We start from the raw sequence: 25,267 nt of genomic DNA, 5'->3' as shown, positions 1-25,267 counted from the left end.
AAGAAATGAATAGCAAAACTTGTAATAAGTTGTAAAATGCTCCTCACACTCTGCCCTCCTACTGCATATCTTTCCCACTTTGCTGTTGAATTTTCAAGCCCTGGCACCTGCAAACATGAATGTATGGATGTTACCAGAAAAAAAACAAGAAAAACACTGACCACTTCTCAGTTCTTGTTAGAGGAAAACCACAATGACATGCTAAATGTTGTGGCAGCAGGGTCAGATCTGGCATGCACATGCTGGTTCTCACGGGATGAGTGAATCGGGGCAGGAACTGAGCAATGTTTGCATCAATCCTTCACTGAAGGACAGGGGACGAGGGCCACGTCCAGGGTGATAAGAACATGGACCTAGGCCGCGGCTCTGGATCTGCCACTTGCCAACCCTGGCACTTCAGGCATGTGGCTCAAGGTCATTTTGGTCTCACTTTCTTCTCTGTGGAAACAGAGAAAAATAACTACTCATTTACCACACTGAACCTTAGGGTTCCAGGATCAAATGGCTGGAAAAGCATAGCTGCAAAGGGAAAGGCACTTAACCACATTGTTTCCCTATATTTCATTTATATTATCATTCAAGTTCTTTGACTCTTTCCATGCAGTTCTATATCTCACTGTAGGAAGGAGCAGTGTATAGGGGGATACCCAGATGTGGTCCTGGAGCCAAACTTAGTGGGACGCTTGGCACAGAGCAAATCCCTTTGTGTGCCCTGACTCTTCACACCAAAACCCCACTATCCAGGAACCACCTTGGAGGAAAGGGGAAGCTGTAGGTCCTAGAGCTAAAAGAATTAAGGATGAAATGTACCATAGGGACAGTGTATATAACGTAAACTATTATTTCCTGAGAAGCAGTTGTGCCAGGTACTGTACTGTATTTACTGGTAATTAGTGGTTACAACCCCCTATTGCATTTGGATAAATGGAGACCCCCATTGAGAGGCAGGTGATTTTCCTAAGATCCTAGAGCTTCCGAGATGGACTCCTTCTGCACACTACACTGTGCTGCAGGGAAGGGAACCCCATGCGAGCCATCCAGATTGCCCAGGTGACCGTGCTGGGGAGTCTTCATGAGAACCACCAGGCAACTAAGCACTGGCTAAGAATTCTTTCTTCCTTTCTCTTTTATTTAACAAATGTTTACTGGAGCCTAGCAAGACCTCTAGACCCTAAAAATACTCCATGGAACCTGACGCACAGTCCCTGATTCAGGAAGTTTGCACAGTAGTGGGAAAGACCACGAGTGAACCTGGGTTTCATGGGACCTGAAGCTTAAGCAATTTGGAGAGCCCTCTTTAGGAAAAAAGAACACCAAATTAGAAACTGGGGCTTGGAGGGAGCACAACAAATGAAGGGCCCTAAAGCTTAAGCCTTACAAGCACCACTGCAATTCTGCTTTTTGGGAAACAAGCAAGTAGAACAGTGATGACAATAAAATGTAGTGTGGGCTGATGAGAGATCAGGAGAGTCACTTAGAAGAAATGCCTTCTAAGGTGAGGCCCACAGGATGGGCCAGAGAGTCCTGGGAGAGGGAATAATAGGGACAGGATGCAGGCAAGGAAGAAGAGCTGGTGTGGTTTTCAGGGAGTGAGGACAGCATCCTTTTTTCCTTCCTTTCCTAGATCATGAGGCACCTGGGATGGTCCCAAAGTGCAGAGCCTTGAGCTGCCACACCCTAGAGGTTAACAGGAGCCTTTCCTCGGCAGGGCTATCACCTTTTCTTCAAGCTCCCTGGGACATCTCAGGCCCTAGGAGAAGGCTTCCATACTTGGTTCTCACGCTCCAGGAAGAACATCAACCTGCTTTGAGGTCCCTGGCCTTCATTCCTGGTTAGCTTATATTTGCATTTGCAAGAACAATATAAGCCAGAAAAGCTTCCTTTGTCAGAAGTTAACCCTGAGGTCTAACAGGCTCAGAGAAAGGGAAGACGGGGAGAGGCAGAGGGAGACAGATGCAGGGAAAAGACTAACCATAAATAGGAAATCCTTCAGTGAGGTAAAAACTTCAGCGACATCTACCCTAACCCAAAGGTGGGGTAAAGTTTGTGCCCCTCAGAAAGCATTCAGCAAAGTGTCCAAGGGGCTGTAAGGCCCCTTAGGGAGTAGTGAGGGCTTTGTTGCCCTGTGTGCAGCACAGTGCCTTGCCTGTTGAATCCTGATGCCAATGCACTCTCCTCTTTACCTCCCCAGCTCCCAGCCCCCAGGCCAAGTCAGCAGCTAAGAGTGGATGGAGGCCCTGATGTCTGAGCCCGTGTCCCTGTGCAGCCGGCCAGCTGGAGCAGAAGCCTTTGCCTGGCGGGGTGTAGGGGCTTCTTTGGAGACTCAGATTCCAGGGAATTATAAAACACACTCACCAGCTCATTTCACACATAAAGTGGGCAAGATTGGTCATGGGAGGGAAGCCTTGTCTAGGGTTCTGGAGAACCAGGCTCTCCTCTGGGATCTGATGAACTTGAGTCCTTTACTTTCTCTGAGTTCTAGTAGTCCCGTCTGTAAAATGGGAATAATACTTGCCCTGCACTGTCGTTGAGAAGAGGGGAGAAAGAGGGACGAATATAAAAGCTCCCTAAAAAGTTCAAAGTACAGATCATCATTACATCTGAGGCCTGCGCCAGGTGACTTGCCCATCAGCCTTCACTGCAACTCTAAGGTAACCTGCACAGAGGACCTTAACCATGTTTCATTTGTGGGTTGGAAATGGACCTCCTCCCACCCCCCAGGAAAGAGTTGGGGATGGCTCCCACCATGCCAGAGATGCGGGCAACTTGGCATTTTAATGGGCAGAGGGAGAGAATCTGGAAGAGAATGTTCTCTCTAGACACACCTAGCCCAGTGCATGGCCTCCTCTTCATCACACCTCATTGTCCTTATCTTGGCCCACACCTGCACCTGTGTCTCTTTCACTTGCACCACAGAGTCCTCATAGCTTTTTCAATAAGGAATAAATTGGGGAAAGGGAGAGGGAAATGGAGAGGGGTTCAATTCTGCTCTGAGGGTTAACCCAAACAGATCATCCTTATCTCCAGCAAAGGACGAAAGGGCCCAGTGGGAGACGTTGCTCACTGCCCACCAAGAAACCAGGCTCTCTTCTTCCTGGGCACACTACAGGGCTGTGCTTCCCAGCCTCCCTGGCAATTATATGTGACCATGTGACTAAGTCCTAGCCAATGGGATGGGAGTGACCTGGCCCATAACACCCTCCCAGACTTGCTCCCCAGTAATCTATTCTCTTTCTGGATGGCTCCACTGGTGACAACCTTCAGGGTGACTCTGGAAGCCTGAGGACAGGGCCACCCCTTGGATTTGTTGACCTACCCAATACTGGTACATGAGCATGAAATAAATGACTATTGTGTTTGAACTTTTATGCATTTGGGGATCTAAGTGTTAGAGCAGTCAGCTTATGCTAATTCATACAGATCATGATAGCCCACGGGTTTTGCCACTTCCAGGAAGCCCATGTGATCTCTGCCTTCTTTCTACTGTCTTTATCTCTACCAAATGCTACCTTATAGTGCTATTTAATCATTTCATGGGAATAGTAACTAAAATTTAAACAAGGGCCTCACATCTTTCTTTTCAATTTTGTGCCATGTCTAGCAAAGTGCTAGCCCCAAAGAGATGTTGAATTGTCATTGGATTAAATCTTTTGGTTCACCTCTCTGTGTACTTAGTAGGGAGTTCCTCCACCAGGAATGTCCATTCTTTTTCTCTACCTCTGAACTTCTAGCACCTTGTCCATGCCCATTTTCCACCTCTCTTCTTCCACAGGGACTTTCCTTACCACTTTAGGCCTCAGTGATCTATCTTTCCTTCCTTCAAAGTCACAGCACCTTATGGTCACTTGCCTGATGATTCATCAAGATAACTTTTACATTATTGTCTTAACAGTGTAACTATAACATAACTAATATATAACATATATGTACATATAACATAACTTACATATAACATAATTTACATATTACATAACACTAGTTGTGTTATATGTAAATATAACATAACTAATTCTGCAGTGTAACTATAACATAATGATGCATTTAAAAGATGGGCAGGGGAAGAGGAGAATAAAAGAAACTGGCAAAGAGACGCCAAGCAAGTAGGAAGAAAACTTGGAGAGTTTAGATGTCCTTGAAACTAGGAGAAGGGCTGGGCAGGTGACTCACTCTTGTAATCCCAGCACTTTGGGAGGCCGAGTTGGTTGGATCACGAGGTCAGGAGATTGAGACCATCCTGGCTAACATGGTGAAACCCCATCTCTACTAAAAATACAAAAATTAGCTGGGCATGATGGCACTCGTCTGTAGTCTCAGCTACTTGGGAGGCTGAGGCAGGAGAATCGCTTGAACCCAGGAGGTGGAGGTTGCAATGAGCTGAGATGGTGCCATTGCACTCCAGCCTGGGCAACAGAGCAAGACTCTGTCTCAAAAAAAAAAAAAAAAAAAAAAAAGAAAAAAGAAAAAGAAAAAAAAAAGAAAAAAACTAGAAGGGAGCATTTCAAGGCAAGAGGGAGACAGCATCATTTGCTGCAAAGAAAGTGGTCAAATAAGGTACAGACCACAAAAATGAGTTTTAGCGGCATGGAAATGAGAGACGTTCCAATGAGCCCAATGATGTGGGCTGAGGAGGGAGTGGGTAGTAAGAAAATGGAGACCGAAAATAAAAAACACTTAACAAGGGAGAGAGAGAAGAGGGTTAGGTGATAGTTGGGCAGAAATGTGAGGTGAGGAAGGGTTACAATTTTTTATTTTTTAAAGGGCTGAGACTTACTGAAGGAAAATAAGTGGTAGAGGGAACGAGGATGGAGAAGAGAAGTGAGAGGTGATCCACAGAGCAAAGCCCCTGGGAAGCTGGGCTGGGTGGTGCCGCCAGGAGACAGGTGGAGGCCTGAGCCCAGCAACCTGCTTCCATGGTACCTGATGGGATGGAGGAACAACATTCTTTCTTCCTTCCTAAGCTGTTGTCAGGTTTGGGGGCAAACCCAGCTGATGGTTTCTGTGTTTTTCAGAAAAGCAAGCCCAGCTATGTGCTGGGATGAAGAGAAGCAGCCTCTGAGCAGGCTCTGACCTGCTCCCATGCGCAGCACCTCCCATCCTGGAGGCGATGCCTGCAGTGGGGTTATATGGCCACTTTCCACAACCCTCACCTCGGCTTCAGGAGCTGACCTGCATTTGGGAAAATGCAGGGGTGGTCCCTGTGGTCTGTCTGAAGGCCCTTAGAATACCTTTATCTTCAAATTCTAGCTTCTTTCATAACTAGACCACAAATCCTTTATCTCTATTTTTCCTGAACCCACCTTGGATTTAACTGTCAAATAGATGGCCTGTGGCTCTAATGCAGCGATAAGAACAGAATTCTTCACTTTGAGAAGCCAAGTTGCTTAAAAAAGAAGTTGGGGGGCACAGTTTTGGCATACAGCCAGTGACTGACTGCATTTGTCCTCCGCCTGCGAGAGGCATGTGGATAACGGCGGTGGTCCCATGCCGTGTCGTCTTCCTCTTGGCTTATCCTCCTAACTCGCTGTTGTCCTAGTGGCCATGTACTATGTGCAGGACACTTTCATAGACTGTGAACGGGTATTAGTCCGTTCATCCACAGAGCAGTCGTGGCCTCTTCTAATATCCACTTAAGAACCAATGAAGCTTCCAGAGCGCAGGTAACCTAAGTCGCACAGCTTGAATTAGACTGGACAGTGAGCCACCTTTCCACCGTCGCTGCACTCTGACCCTGGGTCAAACGGCCTCATGACCAACCCCCTCCACGCCTGTCCCCTTCTTCCCCAGGTCTGCTGCCTTTTCTGCTCCAGGGCCTTAGGAATTCTCCTGGGACTGTGGCTCCCCTCGCACTCGCCTCCCTCCCAGTTGCTTTCTGTTCTGTTCTTGTGGGTTTCTGTTCTCCTGGCTCCGGGCCTAACGGCCGCCTCTTCCAACCTTGGCCTAGAAGTCTCTTGGGGCGGACAAGAGAGGGGCTGCCGCCTGACCCCGACCCTGCGACCCTTCGTCGCCCGCTAAACCGGGATGGCAGGCGGACTCGCCAGACCCCTTTTTAGACCCAAGGCTCTCTTCGCCTCTCCATCCGGCGCCGGCCGGGGTGGGGCGACGTGAGGGACCCAGTAGCCGACGACAGAGAAGCAAGACCAGGCAGGACGTAGAAGGGTCGCTTCCCCCAGGCTTGGTCCGGGGCTGAGCCGGACACCGCAGGGAGCCGAGACAGCGGAGGCGGTGAGAACCTCGGGAGCCACTGGGGCGAGCGCGTCAGCGTCCACCAGAGGGCGCTGTTGGCTCGCGGAGCGGGGCGCTGGCGGCCCGGGGCCCAGCGGTGCCGCCCAGCTTCAGAGCGCGCAGCGACTTTGTCACTGCAGGGTTGGAGGGTGGGTTGCAGAGAAGAGAAGACACCCACCCATCCTCAAGGCACTAATTTGGGCAAGGAGGGAAAAGACCCACAAGACTATTTGACACTCTTCTCATTTCAAATGTGTATAGAGCACAAAATTGCATTTACCATGTCCAAGATACCGAGGAGTACCTAGATGAGTCATTCTGGGTCTCCAAATTTAAAGACCTTTAGGGAAGTGGCAGTATCAAAGACAGGTACCAAAGAACTATACTACAGTATAGTAGGGAGAGGCAGGAACTCCAACAAGACGTGAGGATGAAGCGGTAGGAGCGCCGAGGGAGGAGTTACAGCTTCAGCTAGGGGATGAGGCCCGGTGCATGGAGAACTTGGGCCTTAAAGTGGCACAGATTCGCCGCTTTCCAGCATATGTGTTGCAACAGAACCCGTGGATTTAGCAGTTCTGGTTATACATTCTGTTACACCTAAATGCTTATCAGTGACAAAAGGCAATATTCCTTGCCCTTCAGCCCCAGCTTGTTGATCCTGAAAGGTAAATTAGAAGTAGAAATGGATTCACCAAATATCCAGAATGTGCTAGAGATGTATAACCTAGTCTGAACAATTAGATCAGTCATTCTGCTAATTGGTAAAATATCCACAGGAGAGCCTGGGAGACAGCTGTTACAGTTGGTTACAGGTAGCATCAAACCATTCACCGAAAATACCTCAATACTTCTGTTGGTGTTGGGAGAGGGGACGCAAAAATATAGAAGTTGAAGAACAACAAAATCTTTCAGTCTTTTTGTTTTAAAGACTTTTATTACCAAACAACTTAAGGGAGAACTCTATCAATATCATAGTTCCCTTGAGAATTACATTATTATAGTATAGATTATTATTGAAAGAATTATTATATTGCACTGTGCTAAGGCTAGTTTAATTTGGAGCCAATAAATTAAAACAAATCTAGACCTTAGGTTTATAAAAATGTTGTTTCCAAGGAATTAAAATGTAATTGACATGATTATCATTAAATAGTGCCGCATTGGTTCCGGCAAGGCAATGTAGAAAGAACAGTCAATGTATAAGGTATAAGATTTGGGTCTAGACCTCTAGTTAGTGTTTTGGGTTTTTTCTTTCTTTCTTTCTTTCTTTTTTTTTTTTGGCAAGTCAGTTAACTTCTCCAGGTCTCAGTTTCCTTATTTAACAGAGGAATTTAATAATAAAGAATATAGTCTGGGAGCAGTGTCTCATGCCTGTAATCCCAGCACTTTGGGAGGCTGAGGCAGGTGGATCACTTGAGGTCAGGAGTTTGACACCAGCCTGGCCAATATGGTGAAACCCTGTCTGTACTAAAAACATACAAAAATTAGCTGGGTGTGGTGGTGTGTGCCTATAATCTCAGTTACTCAGGAGGCTGAGGCAGGAGAATTGCTTGAATCTGGGAGGCTGAGGTTGCAGCAGTGAGACGAGATTGTGTGCCACTGCACTCCAGCCTGGGTGACAAAGCAAGACTCCATCTCAAAAAATAAAATCAACCAACCAACCAACCAACCAACCAACCAACCAACCAACCAACCGATCTCTCAAATCCCACAGAGTATAACAAGTAAGTCTTCTCATTTCTGTTGGGCCCAAATGCCTCCTTTGTGCTGCTGTGGTTCTAAAGTGGATTTAAGGACCTGCATGTCCCATGACGTGTTAAGCATATAGAGGGAGGGGAAAGCAGCTTGAATGGCTGCTAGTTCTGATATTAGGCAGGATTCTCCACATCATCTGGAGTCTTCTGTATGCAGTGGCCCAGAGCAAAAGGGAGGGAGGATGGTCAGTCTGAATCTTACTGTGATTATTGCTACCCTAAGTTCCTACAGTGCTTTCTGAGTGGGCTGATTATTTGTCATTTATAGTGTGCCACCTTGAATTACGTATCTGCACCTGTCATTTGAGAATAGTGTCTATGGCAGTCTTCAGTGCTATTCACCAAATATTCCATATTCCTTGCTGGTACGGATGGTAGAACTTCCCAGACCCTGTGGTTGGGGAAGGCGGGATCACGAGACTGGTTCTAGCTAACAATTAGTGAGCAGAAGTGATGTTTTTAGCACTTCCAGATGAATTTTGTGAGTGGGGGCAGGTGGAGGACAGGGCTTGGCTCTGTTGCCTAGGCTGAAGTGCAATAGCACAATCTTGACTCACTGCAGCCTCCTCAAGCAATTCTCCCACCTCAGCCTACCAGGTAGCAGGGATTACAGGTGCCCGCCACCATGCTCAGCTATGGTTTATTTTATTTTATTTTGTAGAGATGAGGTTTTGCCAACCAGGCTGCTCTCGAACTCCTGGGCTCAAGTGATCATCCCTCCAGGGCCTCCCAAAATGCCAGGATTACAGGCATAAGCCACCAGGTAGACTATTTAATTGCCTGTGTAAGACCCTCCAGACATCCTTTTTCTCTCTGCCCATGACCAGCCATGTTCCAGATGGTGACTTTTTAGCCAGCCCGGATCCAGGAGTGAGAATGATGCTAATGGGAAGCAGAGCTCCCAGACAATCTGCCATGGACTTAGAGAGCATGCCTGAGAAGAAAGCTTTGTTCTTTTAAGATGTTGGGATTTGGGGAGTGCTTATTGCAGCAGCATGACCTAGCCAATCCTGACTAATAAAGGGCCATTGTGTGTTCTCATTTTTTGTTTCCCCAGTGCTCCAAATGACATGACACTTACAACTGACTGTTAAATAAAGGACTGACTGAATTGATCTACCCATCTCCCCAGGTAGAATAGAGATTATCTGTATAGCTATTTATCCTCCCTGGAGCACCTGCCCTAGTGTCCTGCATATATAGCAAGTACTTAGTAAAGACCCTTGGATTGACATACGAACTTAAAAGTCCAAGACAGGGGCCTGGCGCAGTGACTCACACTTGTAATCTCAGAACTTTGGGAGGCTGATGCAGGAGGATCACTGGAGTCCAGGAGTTCAAGACCAGCTTGAGCAACATAGTGAGACCCCACTTCTACAAAAACGATAAAAAAAAATGGAGCTGGGCATGGTGGCACATGCCTGTAGTCCCAGTCACTCAGAAGGCTGAGGTGGGAGAATTGCTCAAGTCTAGGAGGTCAAGGTTGCAGTGAACTGTGATTGTGTCACTGTACTCCAGCCTGGGCCACAGAGTGAGACTCTGTCTCTTAAAAAAAAAAAAAACCCAAGACACAACCCAACATCCGACCCACAGAAGATAGAGAATGTTATGCTAATCTCCAAATGGTGTCCTAGCGAGCAGGGCTCATAGCCACAGGCCCTGAGGAAGAGAGGCACCAGGCCATCTCCTCCTGCATCCATCAGCAAGCTTGATGGGGCTGCCTCTGATCCCTCCACCTCTTTGCAGGTATTAAGTGAAGCTTTGCCTGAGTCACTGCAACAGAATACAGAGCAGAGATGGGGCCAAAATAAGACACGGCAGGGCACACAAGAGCCCGCCACAGGAGCATAGGTGTGGGGCAGAGTTTGAAGTGGGGCTCAGGGTCCAGTGGGGAATAGGCTGGGGCAGGGCCAGCAGAGCTCTAGAAGGTTTCTGTGTCATTGTACTGCTGCGCGTTCCATCCCATGGCCCAGGTGGTTGGATTCTGTTCAGCGGAGCATGTGTGGAATGTATGATAGACCCTGACCAGGCAGACCTTTGCAGAAGCCCATTAACATTCTATAAATGGCAACAACCAGCACAGCAACAGGGACATGAATATTAACGCGCTAGTCTAAGGTTCTGGCTCCCCCTTCCCCGCTTCCTCCAGCTGATCTAAACAGTATCCACAGACAGTTTCAATTTTGATTATACAGAGCGTAAATCATCCTCAGACTTGGATCTTCTCTTTCTCTAATACCCTGTTTTGAGGTGAGCCTTCTGGAGGAAAATTACAGAAGAGAAAAATATTTATCCATCACAAAATCTCCTTTACAAAACATTAACACTCGTTATGCTACTTGCCCGCTGGAATGTTCGGTGGCTCTCCAGGAAAAAGTTGAGACCCATCTGCAGGCCTCTGAGGTCTTAACTATCAGGTTCCTACTTACTTCATCTCCTGTTACTCACTGCCACAAGTGGGGCACACCTGGCCACTTACCTGAAGAGCCATGGCTTTCCTACCTGTATACTTTATACTCTTTGCAGCCAGTAGCCTTCCCTTTCCTCTTTGCTGCTGGAAGAACTCCTGTTGGAAAGCCTAGACTCGGCTCAAAGGATTCTGCTGGTTGATGCCTTCCCATGCTCCCCAGGCAAAGGGGTGATCCTTCCTCTGTGCCACTCCCATCCTTAGATCTATTGCAACCCTGATTGCCCTGTCCTGGGAACATTTGTTGTTCTATTCTTTTCTCATAAGCTTTAATTTTGAAAGGAGAAAGGCTCCATTTTGGTCATCTTTGTTAAATTATTGTATCATTTTCTTCCTTCTCACAAAGATTATGAAATAACTATGCCACAGTTGGAATCCAAAGGACATTTTACTCAATGTATATGCTAACCATTGTCTTATCCTTTGGGACTGGAGACAGGGGCCGAAGGGAGGATGAAGCTGGCAATAATTTCTGATTGGAATTTTACCTTCTAAGCCCCCTCCTTGGGCTTTTCTTTTCACATGAAACCTGGAGCAGGGGATTTAGACCTGCCTCTCCTTCAGGAAAACTTAAGGGTTTTCCCTTAGACAAGCTCACATCTGGCATCTCCATGATGCCCCTGGGGAATACACATTTTCATTTGGCCAAGTTTGAAAGTAGGAAGGCGAGAGATTTATTTAGAAATAAGGAGGTAATAAGGGCAGGAAACTAGCAGTGTTTGCATGCAGACTACTAGCATTCTCCCTTTTTATGTAACATTAATCCAATACAAAACATGTATTTTGTTTGACAAAGTCTTTTATTACCCCTGCTCCGAAAGAGTTGCTGTAATGGAAAGGAGACAAGCATTGGTTGCCCCTGAGAATTGCAGTCTGGTGATTTACACAGAGTAACAGTCTGCTGAGAGGCAGAGGCTGCCTTCCCATAACCTCACCCAAGATGCTAGGAAATGGTGCTGGAAGTTTGTAGGTTATTTGTTTTAAGATAGTCACTGAGATGGTAACAGACCCTATTTAATATATTTGGGGGCTGGGCATGGTGGCTCCTGCCTGTACAGGACTTACCCAAAGCAAGTAGTGAGAAGGTATGAAGCACCAATTAATCAAGGATCCCTAACTCCATGAAATCCTTGACTTTCCAGACTTCCCAACAGGATCAGGACTAGGGTGAGGTGAGTGATGCACTCGGCTCAGGTACAAAATATAACGGGTGCCGTTAAACTCAGTAGTATAAATATTTTGTGCAATATTTAAAATTTAAAATTTAAATTTTAATGTTTTTAAAATTTAAAATTTAAAATGTGGATATTGTGTCCATTCTGGATTCTCACATTTTTATGTGTTAAAACTTGTACTAAAATCTTTATCTTGATTACGTTTATTGGTACCCTTTACATTTTGCCTCTGAAAAGCATCTCACTCATCTCACTTTGGTGCTGGCTGTGCTTCCCAAATGCATTTTCAGAAGATCAAGCCACATTTGCCACTGCCTTCCATCACATGCCCTGGAAAGGGGGAAAGAGGCTTCATGAGAATAGCAGGGTGGAAGGAAGAAGCAAAAGGGAAAAAAGTAATAATCAAAGAAATAAAAATTAAACAGCAATGAGATACCCCTGCTTGTGCTTTGTCAAATGGACACATTTTAAGACATCCTACCTCCAGCTAGGGGAGTGGCAGGGTAAGACAACCATCGAAACCCTGGCTTTTTACATCGGAGCTACCTAGATCGTACGGAAGACTGAATCTTAGCACCATCTCTACCCAGCTGCCCTGTTCAACAGGGCAGGCTGCGAGAAATTACTGTATTAGGAAGCTCCAGAGTGTTTGCAGGCAGACTTTGCCTGTTCTTAGGAGATGGCCGTAGGACTTTTCTGATCATTTTTGGGACCTGTTTGCTGCACTTGATATCCTGTTTTTCCAGGGGACTGCCTCCTTCCTCGCGTTTAAGCCTTTTTAAGCTTTTAAGCCTCAGGCAATGATAACCTTTATCCACTGAGGAAAAAGTGATCGGGAGGCGCGTTTTAAATTTTGGTTTACACTAACCAGACCCGCCAGATGAACACTCAGCTTACCACAATACCTACAAATTCCCAGACTTGACTTGGCAGAAGGGCGAGGGCGGAGGTTTTCTTTCCCCACTTGCATAACCCCCAGCTCCCCGGCTGCGGAGCCGACCTCTTACCCGCCGCCGTCTTTGCGGGTGTCCCAGCCGGGCCGCGCCGCGGGGCCCCGCGCTCCCGGCCCTGCTCTCCCAGGTTCCCAGTCTTGGGCGCGGGGCAGTCCCTCACCGGCCGCCGGCCCCGTCCCGGCTCCCCGCCGAGGAAATTTTTCCCCAGCAGCCCAGGGCTCGCCTCACGTGACCAGCCGCAGCGGCGGCTTCCAGCGAGAGTTTAAAGGTTACGGAGGAAATTAGCATGGACACAGCCACTCACTCCTCAGAGGGCGCGCCCCGTTTTCCCGCAGCCCGGACGGCGGCTGTCAGCGCGCTGATCAGAGCCGAAGTCCCCCAAAGGGGCACCGATAAGGCCCAGAGCAAATAGGAACAGTCACTTTGCAAAAAATAGACCACAAACCAAGCCGGGGCTCTACCGAGTTTTCACTTGTCAACAAGTTCTTGCAGCCTGCGAAGTCCAGGACAGATCCCAAAGGGGAGAATGTCCCCAAAGAAAGGCAAAAGAAAAGAATAGAGTTTAAAACCTCACCCGAGCCATGCTTGTCCCTCCCTCTCCCCCCTCCCCCACCACCGTGGATCACAGCGTCCCGGGACAGAGTGACAGATGGGCCAGAACTCCGCAAGCTGCTCCTGCCAGCCGCCGCCCGAGTGGGGGTGGTCAGGGCGAGGGTCCCGAGGCCTCTGGGGCAACAGGGCTCCCTCCACTCCTCCATTCCCGGCTCTAAAAGACAGTGTTGACTGCAGGGTTCCCGAGAGATGCGCGGCCCGGCGGGGCCCATCCGTGGCCATCCACGGCCCCCGGCACGCGCACCCAGCCCAGCGCCGCCGCTCCCCCGGGTCCCGCGCGGGGGCCCCCCCAGGCTCCCCCGCCCGCCGCCGCGACCCCGGGCAGCCTCGCCCGCTCTCCACGGTTCTCTCTTCGGCTCACTTTTTCCGTATTGCTCCCCCAACCGGCAAAACTTTCTATTTCCCCAAACACTGCCGTGCGCGCGCGCGCGTGCACACACACACACTCACACACACACTCACACACACTGACGTCTTTTGCGCATTTCCTGCATTAGAGGGAGGGAGACTCGCTCGCACACCGACCGAGGGAGAGGAGACCGCGGGGGAGCGCGGGCTGGCGGGCGGCGAGCGAGCGGCAGCCGAGAGCGGGGACGCGGGGAGCGCGGCGGGCGGGCGCCGGCGCCCAGGAGGTGGGGCCGCGCTGAGTCGCAGTCCCGGCCCCGCCGCCGCGCTGCGCACCGCCGGGTGCTGGCCTGCGCCCCCGAGCCGGATCGGCGGCCGCCCGGACTCCGAGCCCGCGCGGATGTGAGATTCCGGGCTCCTGGCGCCTCCCGATCGCCGACTCCGGCGCGGCGCTGCTTCGCCCAGGAGGCGGCGGCCCCGGCTGGCCGTGGGGCTTGTGGATTTTTAAACATTTGGCTCCGAGGAGGACCATTTCCTCTCGACATGCATCCCTCCGGATAGACTGAACATCCCTCCGTCCACCCCCCGCCCCGCGCGGTCAGAGGCAGGCGCTGAGTGTGCGAAGAGGATCCGGGTTGAAATCTGCGCCCCCGGTTCTCGTCCCCGCCCCGTCCCACCGCCCCATCCCCCTCCCGGAGTCGAAATTTCCCGGGATTATGTTTCGGAAAGGTAGGTAAGCGTCGGGCGCGGCGCCCGCTTTCCCGCAGCCCGGAGTCGGAGAGCCAGCGAGGCGGCAAGGCAGCCCCTGCGGCTTGCAGCGGAGCCGACAGCTCGTCTTCTCTTCTGGAGGTGCAGCTGGTGGTCGCGGGGAGAGACTTGCTCCAAACACGGACATCCCCCAGCTCTCCCCCCTCCCTGTTTTCCGTTAGGAACCCGGCGAGGAAATACATGCACTGGCTGAGACTCGCCCGCGCCAGGGCGCAACGCCACAAGGTGTAGGGAGTGTGTGGGGTGGGGCGAAAGGGGACCCAAGAGTCCCTGTGGCTCGGAGTGCCGGGCCGTCGGTTCTTCATTCCTGCCCTCGGGGCAGACGGAGTGACCCCGGCGCCCACTCCCCGCCCCGACCATGGTAGTGTTCAATGGCCTTCTTAAGATCAAAATCTGCGAGGCCGTGAGCTTGAAGCCCACAGCCTGGTCGCTGCGCCATGCGGTGGGACCCCGGCCGCAGACTTTCCTTCTCGACCCCTACATTGCTCTCAATGTGGACGACTCGCGCATTGGCCAAACGGCCACCAAGCAGAAGACCAACAGCCCGGCCTGGCACGACGAGTTCGTCACCGATGTGTGCAACGGGCGCAAGATCGAGCTGGCTGTCTTTCACGATGCCCCCATAGGCTACGACGACTTCGTAGCCAACTGCACCATCCAGTTTGAGGAGCTGCTGCAGAACGGGAGCCGCCACTTCGAGGACTGGGTGAGTCCGGCGCCTCCACGTCGGTCCGGGAACCCGGTTGTGGGGTCCCAGGGAAAGACTCGCTGGCCTTGGTCGTAGGGGTCCGGGACTTATTGACGACTGGGGTGTGTGTGTGTGTCTGTAAATCTCAGTTTCCTTGGGGAGGTACACTTCACTTCATAGTTGGGGAGAAACAGGCATTGGCGAGGAAGATGAGACTTGGAAAAAGGATGTGGCCCTCTGCCCCCTCTGTGCCCTCCAGATGGTGGGTGCTGCGGGAGGTTTGCAAACTGGGAGAGCCTGGGCCGCTGGTGCTGAAGGTTGGCCGAGGACCCGGCTTTCTTCCGCAGGCGCGTGGTGGGCTGGCTGTGTGTGATTATGTGTGGGTGGGTCCCTCCGTCCTTGGAAAGGCACGTGGAGCCTTTGACCTGAAGGCTTCTTGCACGTCCTGGCTTTGTCCTGCTTAGCCGAGCGAGGAGTTGCTTTATTTTTCCCTCCGAGAGGAAGCTGGCTTGTTTCTGTTCTCCTGCATGGTGGTTAGCTCATCTTCTGACATACAAGTAGAAAAAATGTGTTCTCCTCCGGGATGTCTCCTCTACGGTCCCAGAAACATCAGTCGGGCTTGTTTTGTCCAATTCATTGCCCATCCATGCAGAATGAATGTTGCATTTTAAGAAAGGTTCTGCTTGTGGGTAATTGGAAGTCAGTGCTTTGAATCTTATTTAAAGTTATATTGTTTCTCTGTTTTGATTGTTAAGATACTGTGCAATAAAAGACGATTTCTAAGCCTGAGATTGAGTTGTTAATTGATTTCATTGTGAAACTATTAAGGATTTGGAAATAGGTCTTGTCTCAATCTACTATAAACCAAATGCATCCAATCTTGTTGGCACTTGGACAAGCGAAGAGAAGGAAACCTTCGTTTTGCTTTTTGTATTTGTTTTGTTGTTGTTGTTCTTCTTGGAAGGAAGGTATTAATTTAGGACATGGATTTTTGTGTTTTCAGGTTTGTTACATGTTTCCACCAAGAGCAAGTGCAAGCGTTCCTCTGGAGGTATATGCTTTCAGGGTTCTTTGGTCTACAGGAAAAGTGAGAGAGCTATCTAAGCCTCAAAAGTGGTGTAGAGCAATTGCTTTCTGTTGAAAACCAGATAACTTCATGAATGTCCTAGAGGTCAGAGGTTGCACATGAATCACCTTGGCATATCACCTTACATGTTTTTTTCAAGGACACGGAGTTTTAGGGAAAAATAGGAGAGAGCCTGTTGTTTTTATGCTCATGGCTGTGATGTAGTCTGCCTGAAACCATGGTTACGGTTTCACAGGGAAGCTCCAACAAGCCACATGCGTAGAACTCTAGATTTGTGGTTTGCACTTTGGAAAGCAGGCAAACCTTTATGGAATCCTGAGAACTCCATGCCATTCTATTCTACTTCATAGATGTCCCTCATCTCTGCTTCCCTCAGCCCCCACAACAGAGCTCCCACTCATTCCCCATTTCCTTTCCATGCATGGCCTTTGGGCCCCTTCCTCATGGAGGCAGTGCATAGGAGAGGGGGAGTGGAAGGGCTAACTAATTTCAGAGGCAGACCTTAACACTGAAAACCTGTGATTTTGGAGTTGTTGGTTTTGGACAGGAAGGGGACGGAAAAAACTTGACGCTGGTAGCTAGGAGATGGGGGCCTTTTGCAGTGTATGCAGTTGAGGGGCTTTGACAGTGGGGCAGAGAGCAGGGGCAAGGAGCAGCAGGTCTGCATTTATCCATAGAACAGATGTCGGTTGGAGGGAGAGTGTCTTTGTATCTCTGGTGATGTTTCGCTGGGGCACACCACAAACTCTGGGAGCTTCAGGACACTGTCCCCACCTTCATCACTCCTAGTGAAGCATGCAGTGGGAACTTGTTTGGTGATCATCCTCTAAGGTTCTCAAATTCATGTTGGATTTTGCCCTAGACCAGATCATTTAGTGCACAGGCAAGTTTTACAGATGAGGACATTGAGTTCCAGAAAAGCTAATTGGGGACCGAGGGTCACGTGACAAGCAAAGGTGGGTTGGAAGTAGGGCCCTCACCTCCTGTTGCCCATGGCTTGTCTGATCAGGAGCCGAGCCTGTCCATCTGGCCTCCCAGCCTGTTCTCCCTGCAGATCCATGAGCTGTGTCCCTGACATTTTTATTGTGCTTGATAACTTCATCTCTTTTGCCTTATGCAAGTGTGAATTAGGTATGGCAGGTAATGGACAAACTAAAAAACTTGAGATAGAGAAGCCCAAAGTCTCAAGGGTGAATCAAGTGGTGGAGCAGGTACAGAATGCCCATCTGTTTTCACCAGAGGATGCTGTGGCCACTCTGGTTCCTCCAGGCTGAAAGTGGGGACTCATTGGTAGGGGTAACTGGCCCTTAGAAATGGAGACAAGTTGCAACTGGGCTAAGTTCATCTTTCCCAGTCTTAACATTCAGGGTAAAGCCACGGGTTCATAGCTTTGGGTAGAATTCCCTGGGCTCAGGTCTCTGCACTCCTTACCTGGCAGGAATGAAGAGACACACCCTTCTCAGGTGTGGCTAAGAGATCTGGCCTGAAGTAAGGGGATGTGGACAGCATGAAGCAGCCGCTTCTCTCATTGCTGCGGAACACCGAATTCAACTGCACTTTGAATTCACTTGTATTCCTGGAGTTCCTGTTTTGTGCTCATGTCTAACCAGGGAAGCTTCATACTGTGGGCAGTCCAGAGGAAAATGAGGCCCAGGGTTACTCTCAGGGGGCTTCCATTTCACTAAGGAATTGACACCAAGTATCCACATATACATCAAGCTTGTCTAACCCATGGCCTGTGGGCCGCATGTGGCCCAGGATGGCTTTGAATGCAGCCCAACACAAATTTGTAAACATTCTTAAAACATTATAAGTTTTTTTGCATTTTTTTTTTTTAGCTTATCAGCTATCATTAGTGGTAGTATATTTTATGTGTGGCCCAAGACAATTCTTCCAGTGTGGCCCAGGGAAGCCAAAAGTTGGACACCCTGATATAGACACTAAACTAGCAATTAGGTTCCACACAGGTGGTACCATTAGTATGTTAAGAATTTAAAAAGGGAGTGTGAGCTAGGCACTGTGGCTCACACCTGCAGTCCCCACTACTCGGGAGACTGAGCTGGGAGGATTGTTTGAGCCCAGGAGTTCAAGATCAGCCTGGGCAACACGGTAAGACTCTACAGCTAAAAAAAAAACTTTAAAATTAGCCAAGTCTGGACCTATGGTGTGGTCTGTGCCTGTAGTCACAGCTACTCAGGAGGCTGAGGTGGGAGGATTACTTGAGCACAGGAGTTCAAGGCTGCAGTGAGCTATGATCTGACCATCAGGCTACTGCATTCCAGCCTGGGTGACAGAGTGATACCCTGTCTCAAAAAAAAAAAAAAAAGGTAGGGAGAACTGGAAGAATCCAGGAGGGCTTTTGGGAGGAGGCATGAGTTGGGTGTGAAACAGTAGGTTATATTTAAAGACGTATCTATAAGAAGGAGCAGTGTTCCTGGCATGGCCACCGCAGGAATAAAGGCAGATAATCCTGTGGTCAGGGTTGGAGAACGGATGAGCAGGGCGGAAACTGAGTGTACCTGTCAGAAAGGAGTGGGCAGGACGAGGTTTCCCAAATTTAAGACTTTTATCTGAGTACTGCCTGTGCTTTTATTTACTTAATATTTAAAAAATGGATCCTTTTATTTTCCACTTAGTCTTTTCTTAAGCCCCACTGTTCATGAAATCACAGGTTTGGAACATGTAGTTATAACTTTTCTTCATTCACATTAAAATAAAACGGGCTCTACAATGCAGAATGAAGTTCATTCCAGGTGCCTCTGAACATCATTGGTGATGTGGAGCCCACACTTTTGAAACATTGGAGTAGGAGAAAGTTTAGAAAACTGAGGTGAATTCTAGAATGCGTAAAAGCCAAGCCGAGATGATTATTCTCCAGATAATGAGAGATGTTTCAGTTGTGTTGACAAAGGGGGTTGCTTTAGAGAAAGCTCATTACAGAGAAGGAAAGATCTTGCTGATGCTTTGAAGTAAAATCTATTATAGCACTATTGCTATAGCTGGGTTTTCCAAGAACCAGTTAATAACACTACTCAGATTTTCATGTACACAAGAATTACTAAGGGAGGGTATATAAAAATATAGATCTATATAGATTTATATAGATCTATGTAGATAAAAATATAGATCCTCTGGCCCAACCTTGAGAGCTTTTGATGCTACGATTTAGAATAAGCTGGGAATCTATATTTTTAACCAGCTCTCCCAGAGATTCTGACCAGACCGGGCTTGCTTTGAGAAACATTGGGCTAGAATAAAAATTGCAGGCCACAGAGGACTCCAAATAATTAATGGATCAAGCATTTGTACATAGATATGTCCTGAAATGTGACTGTATAACTTTATAATTTTTAAAGAAAGATTTAGAAGAATAATTATTTGAACTAGAAGTGTTGGGATTCATGTTAGAAGCAGAGGCGGAATGAATGCTGGATGGATTGGCATTGCATTTAGCACAGGGGTGGGAGGCAGGCGGAGCAAGGATTAGAGCTTGAAGGGCTGCGTGCAGGTGACAGCTGGCTGGCTCATTCACATTTTGGATTTTTCTCTATCATTGCTTCAGTAGTCGACATGCTGAGCTCAGTTTCCTCTTTGTTCTACTGCCCTGCCTCTGAAGACGTCTTTGGTGAGTGTCACTCCCTTGCTGTATTCTGTAGAAGAGGCAGGCACTCGGAATCCAGAGGTATAGAAAGCCATCGTTTGAGAGGTGATTCCCCAGAGCGGCGAAGTCTGGAGTCACACTGCTTGGACTTGAATCCCACCTCTACCATCTACCACTTACTTTCACGACCTTTAGCGAGTGACTTAACCTTCCGTATTTCCATTCCTTCCCCTGTACAAAGCGGGTGATAATGAATATGCATCCGTATAATGAAATGGGGTGATTGTGGGGATTAAAATGAGTTAATACATGTACAATGCCTAGACCAATGCCTGGTCCCTAGTAACTGCTCAATGCATATCTACTACAATTATTATTATTATTATTATTATTATTATTATTATTTTTGTTTTTGAGGCGGAGTCTCACTCTGTCGCCCAGGCTGGAGTGCAGTGGTGCGATCTCGGCTCACTGCAAGCTCCGCCTCCCGGGTTCACGCCATTCTCCTGCCTCAGCCTCCCGAGTAGCTGGGACTACAGGCGCCCACCACCGTGCCCGGCTAATTTTTTGTATTTTTAGTGGAGACAGGGTTTCACTGTGTTGGCCAGGATGGTCTCAATCTCCTGACCTCGTGATCTGTCTGCCTTGGCCTTGCAAAGTGCAGGGATTACAGGCGTGAGCCACTGCGCCTGGCCTATAATAATTATTATTATTTTAGCCCCCAAAATGAACATGGGACTGGCCTACAGAGAGTTTTTGACTGAATTGATTATTATATAGGCCACAAGAAAGCCGGGTTTTCATATTCCTCAAAGTAGCTCTCTTCAGTCTGGCCATCTCATTTGGCAAAGAATGGGACACTAGAAGTGTCATTTCTGGTTTGTATTTCCCAAGTAGCCCATCGGCAAAGCTTTTCAAAATGATGGCACCCCTGCTGACTCTGGGAGATAGGCTTATACCCTGTTTTGACTCTGGGAGATAGGCCTATTCACCATTTGGAGAGGTTAGGCTCTGAGGCCGTTCTCCCTTGGTGCACCAGAATCACTTGGGGGAGATTCATGCAACCCAGATGCCAGGGCACAGCCTCTCCAGTGCTGATTCTGATGCCCCGAATGGAGCCGGAGTAAAGCAGGCCCCCTGCTGAATCTCCTACAATGGCAGCCTGACCGCACTTTGATATATATTACTCTAGAGCCATCTCTATCTTAAGGACATTTGTAGGAAAAAATTTTAAAAGGATTTCTGAAATCTCCATTGTCATTTAAACACAGCGGGGTGGGAAGGTACTACTAAGGGGGTAAGGAGGTAGGGAAGGGCTGGCAATTGTCCATACCTCCTTCATGTGCCCCTATACCCTGAATTATTCCCCCAGCAGCTGAGGGTCCCTGGAACTCTCCCTTTCCAAACCTACTCCTATAATACCACGTAATCCAATAGTGCTCTTGTTGGTACGCAGCTGGTTGTTTAACAGCTACCTGAGGGATTCATTCTTGGCCCAGTGCTATCACAGACAACCTCTTGGCACTGGGAGTTGGCCTCCAACTTCATGGATAGTCAAGTGTTGTTTGTCCTGTTTCCTCTTCTTAGTGTCTTTGACTAGCAGCGGATTTAGTGAATATTTGAGACCTTGAATTCCCTGGCTTCTCAATGGACCCCTCTCCCTGGAATCAGTGAGTTCTAACTGGAAGGCATCTCCACCACTCACTAGTTGTGTGATTTGGGCATGTGACTTAAGCTTTTTAAGCCCATTTCTTCATCTGTAAAATGGAAATGTCATAGGTCTTGACTTTCAGGATTGCTGTGAGAATTAAATAAGGAACTATAAAGTTTGTAGCAAGTGGTCTGGCTATAATACATTTCAGCAATTTTATTAATATTTGAAGAGTCATCTGTGTGTGTTCATAGTTTTAGAATCTTAAATCAGAACATATGGTCCAGTGAAAGATATTTTTCTCCTTGATTTGTGAATGTATTTATATGAAAAGTCTTACATAGTCTAAAAATAAATTTGATTTAGTTATACTTAACAAATTGCCCTTTTGAAAATAATAGAATTACTTGAAATGAGATTGTTTTGGAAAGTCTAGAACCTGTGGTCATTGTAGACAAAGGTTAATTATTTATTGAAGCATATGGGTAATTGGAAATGAGGATATTTGGGAGCTGGTGTTTTGGTTTTATTGTGCCAATGTCATCTAGTTTCATGGATTTAAATACATTTTCAGTGCTGTTGACACTAAATTCCTAATTCCAGCTCATACCTGACCGTGAACTCTAGAATTTATATATGGGATTGCCTTCATGTCATCACCTTTCATTGTGTAAAGGGCATCTCAAACTCCATATGCCTAATACTGTATACCTACTTTCCCCTCTCCCCAGTCTAAGCCCTTCTTCCTCAGCTTAAGAAATAGCAACTCCATCCTTCCAATTGCCCAGCCAAAAACCTTGAGGGGCCATCTTTGATGCCTCTAATTCTCAGGTGCCCTATATCTTATCTATCAGCAACATCTGCTGTTTCTGCCTTCAAAATATATCCCAAATCACATCTTTTCTGTACCTTTGCTGACCTCACTTGGGCCCAAGTCACTATTATCTCACACCTAGATTATTGCAACAGCCTATGAATTGGTTCTACCTGTCCTGGCTTCTCAGCTCCTGTCTCTGCTCACAGATCCCTCAGGTAAGATTATCCCCTGCCATAACTTACAAGACCAACAAAGTCAGGCCTTCTGCTGTGACCTCTCTGACCCCATCACCTGCTATTCTTCTCCTTGTTCATTCCTGTCTAGCTATCCTGACCCACTTGACATCCCTTAAACGCACTTACCATAATCCCGCCTCAGTCTTTACGCTTGCCATCCCATCTTTCTAGCATGCCCCTTTCCCAGATATCCACATGGCTCAAGTCTTCACTCAGATGTTATGTTCTCAGTAAGACCTTTTCTGGCAAGCGTATCTAAAAGTTCACCCTCTTATTTTATACTTCATATGCTCCTTTCCTGCTTTTTTTTTTTTTTTTTTTTGCTCTTTAGGTCTTATCTCTATCTTATACACTATTTAGTTTTCTTATTTATCTTTGTTATTTATCTCTAATACCAGAACACCAGATGCTCTATAAATGTAGAGCTTTTTGTTCACCACTTTGTCTTGGCACCTGAAACAGTGCCTGGCACTTTGTTGAATGAATGAATAAATTGTTAAATGAATGAATGAATTTCTTGGCATATTGTTGAATGAATGAATGAATATACACAAAACAAGTGTGTATTTCTATAGTACCTACTATGGTCTAGCACTATTGGTAGATATGGGGTTTGGTAACACAAAAGTTGTGTATGCATAATTCCTGCCTCTTAGGAGCATGGCATCTCAATAGAAACCAGTTGAATGAATTTCTTAAGCAGTGCTCCTGTACAGTTGAAAGAAGTGAGGAGGAGGAGGAAGGAGAAAAGAATATTTTATTTTATAAAAATCTGTGAGATCCCTGAAGATGTTCTTATGAGAGAATGCTATATTATTTCCATGTAGTGATTTGCATCAAGCTGAAGAATCTCTGTCAAGTCTGAAGTTCCTAAAAGTAGGAATTTTCTACCCTCTGTGTGCCCACGGCTCATTCCAGGTGCCATGGTGAAGGAAGAAGAAAAAGGCCCACTTGTCCTCCATTTGCAGAGTTTAAATGAAGTTTAAATTCTCATCAGGGCTTTAGATACAAAACCCTTTGTAGTTGGCAGCAACAAGAAATGAAATTTCAAATTCCGGCGCCTGAACTCATACAGCTGTTGAAGCATGTTCAGACAAAGCTTCCAGGGGTTTCACTTAGGCTAAAAGAACTCCAGAGCAGGCCTGCAGTATTTTACATCAATAAAAGCTACACTTGGCAAAACATTATATTTCTCTCCAAGTTCCTCCAGGTATATATGGACTTGTTAAGTAATTACAATCTATTATAATGCTAATCAGCAGGATTGCACCTGTTTGAAATTTAGTTTTCTGGCAGAAACCATGTGAAGTGGCCAGAAGTCTGTACTCTGCTGGGAGAACCAGGAGGACAGGAACATACAGTTCATTGTAACTTACTGACATCTAAACAAAATTGAAACTCCAGAGGAAATATAACTGAAATCTGTAATACTGTGCTGGGGAAGAAGAGGAAAAGCAGAAGCCTATCATGAAACCCAGATGCTGAAATGAGAGGATCTCCTCTCTCCCCACCATCCCCTCTATCTCACCTTGAAGTCTTAAAGAGGTAGTTTTAAGCTAGTGAAAAGTCACCTGTATTTGCCAGCAAGGAGTAGACTTACTGAGCTCCTGACCCCAAGAGGTAGATAAGACTAAAAATGTAATCAAGCTCAAGAAGAGTTTTTCAAAATTTGAGATGGAGTCTTGCTCTATTGCCCAGGCTGGAGTGCAGTGGCACGATCTCGGATCACTGCAACCTCCGCCTCCTGGGTTCAAGCAATTCTCTTGCCTCAGCCTCCTGAGTAGCTGGGATTACAAGCATGAGCCACCACACCCGACTAATTTCTGTATTTTTAGTAGAAATGGGGTTTCACCATGTTGGCCAGGGTGGTCTTAAACTCCTGACCTTAAGTGATCCACCCGCCTTAGCCTCCCAAAGTGCTGGGATTATAGAGAAGTGAGCCATTGCACCTGGCTTCAAGAAGAGTTTTTAAATTTTTATTGATTGATTGATTGATTGATTGATTGATTTGAGAAGGAGTCTCGCTCTTTCACCCAGGCTGGAGTGCAGTGGCACGATCTCAACTCACTGTAAGCTCCTGCCTCCCAGGTTCACGCCATTCTCCTGCCTCAGCCTCCCGTGTGGCTGGGACTACAGGCGCCCGCCACCTCACCCAGCTAATTTTTTTGTATTTTTAGTAGAGATGGGGTTTCACCATGTTAGCCAGGATGATCTCAATCTCCTGACCTTGTGATCTGCCCGCCCCTGCCTCCCAAAGTGCTGGGATTACAGGTGTGAGCCACCGTGCCTGGCCAAAAAGAGTTTTAAAAAATCATGATGAGTGAATCTAGAATTAATTATTGAGGAGAAAAATAGTCTTTGATTTTGCTTATGTCCTTCTTGAATAGATTTGCTTTTTCAGACTATGGCATCTTTTGTTGCCAGTCTTCTTTCCCCAGGCAGATATAAGCATCTCGTGAGCAGGAAGTGTCCCCCTCTACCCTCCTTTAGCTCTCTGGGGTCTGTCTTGTAGAAGCTCAAATAGGCAGTATTCTTTCATCAGACTGACTGAGTTTGTGCTCTTAGAAGTTCATTTGGTACAGTGCTGAAAAAGAAAGAATTCACAAAAGATTCAAAGCAGTGGACAGAGTAGTGTATTCATTCATCGTTCTGGCCATCCTTTCATTCATTGAGCAAATATTTATTGAATATGCCAGGCACTATGTCCACTATGTCAAGAGCTGGTCATTGCTCTCAGAGAGCATATACTCTACTAGGAGATGTGATATTAATCAAAGAATAACATAAATATATTATTTGTAAAATTACAACTGAGAAGGACAGCTTACCACAGTCCTTTCAGCACCTGGGGAAGCCTAGACCTCACCTCTTCAGGACTGGATTGGCTTATA

General features: G+C 47.4%; 1 protein-coding gene across 1 annotated transcript in view; it reads left to right on the top strand.

Moving 5' to 3' along the window:
• The first annotated feature begins 14,228 nt into the window (after positions 1–14,228).
• PRKCE (protein kinase C epsilon) overlaps positions 14,229–25,267 on the top strand; it is a 542,724-nt gene continuing 531,685 nt past the window's right edge. The window contains exon 1 of the mRNA XM_010364308.2: positions 14,229–15,002. Within this exon, the coding sequence (XP_010362610.1) occupies positions 14,655–15,002 (348 nt within the window). The 5' untranslated portion in view covers positions 14,229–14,654. The remainder of the gene's footprint in view (positions 15,003–25,267) is intronic.

This window comes from Rhinopithecus roxellana, chromosome 17 (assembly GCF_007565055.1).
Source record: "Rhinopithecus roxellana isolate Shanxi Qingling chromosome 17, ASM756505v1, whole genome shotgun sequence".
In the NCBI taxonomy this organism is placed as follows: Eukaryota; Metazoa; Chordata; class Mammalia; order Primates; family Cercopithecidae; genus Rhinopithecus; species Rhinopithecus roxellana.
The sequence above is the reverse complement of the archived record's forward strand: the minus strand, read 5'-3'. Positions and strand labels throughout refer to the sequence as shown.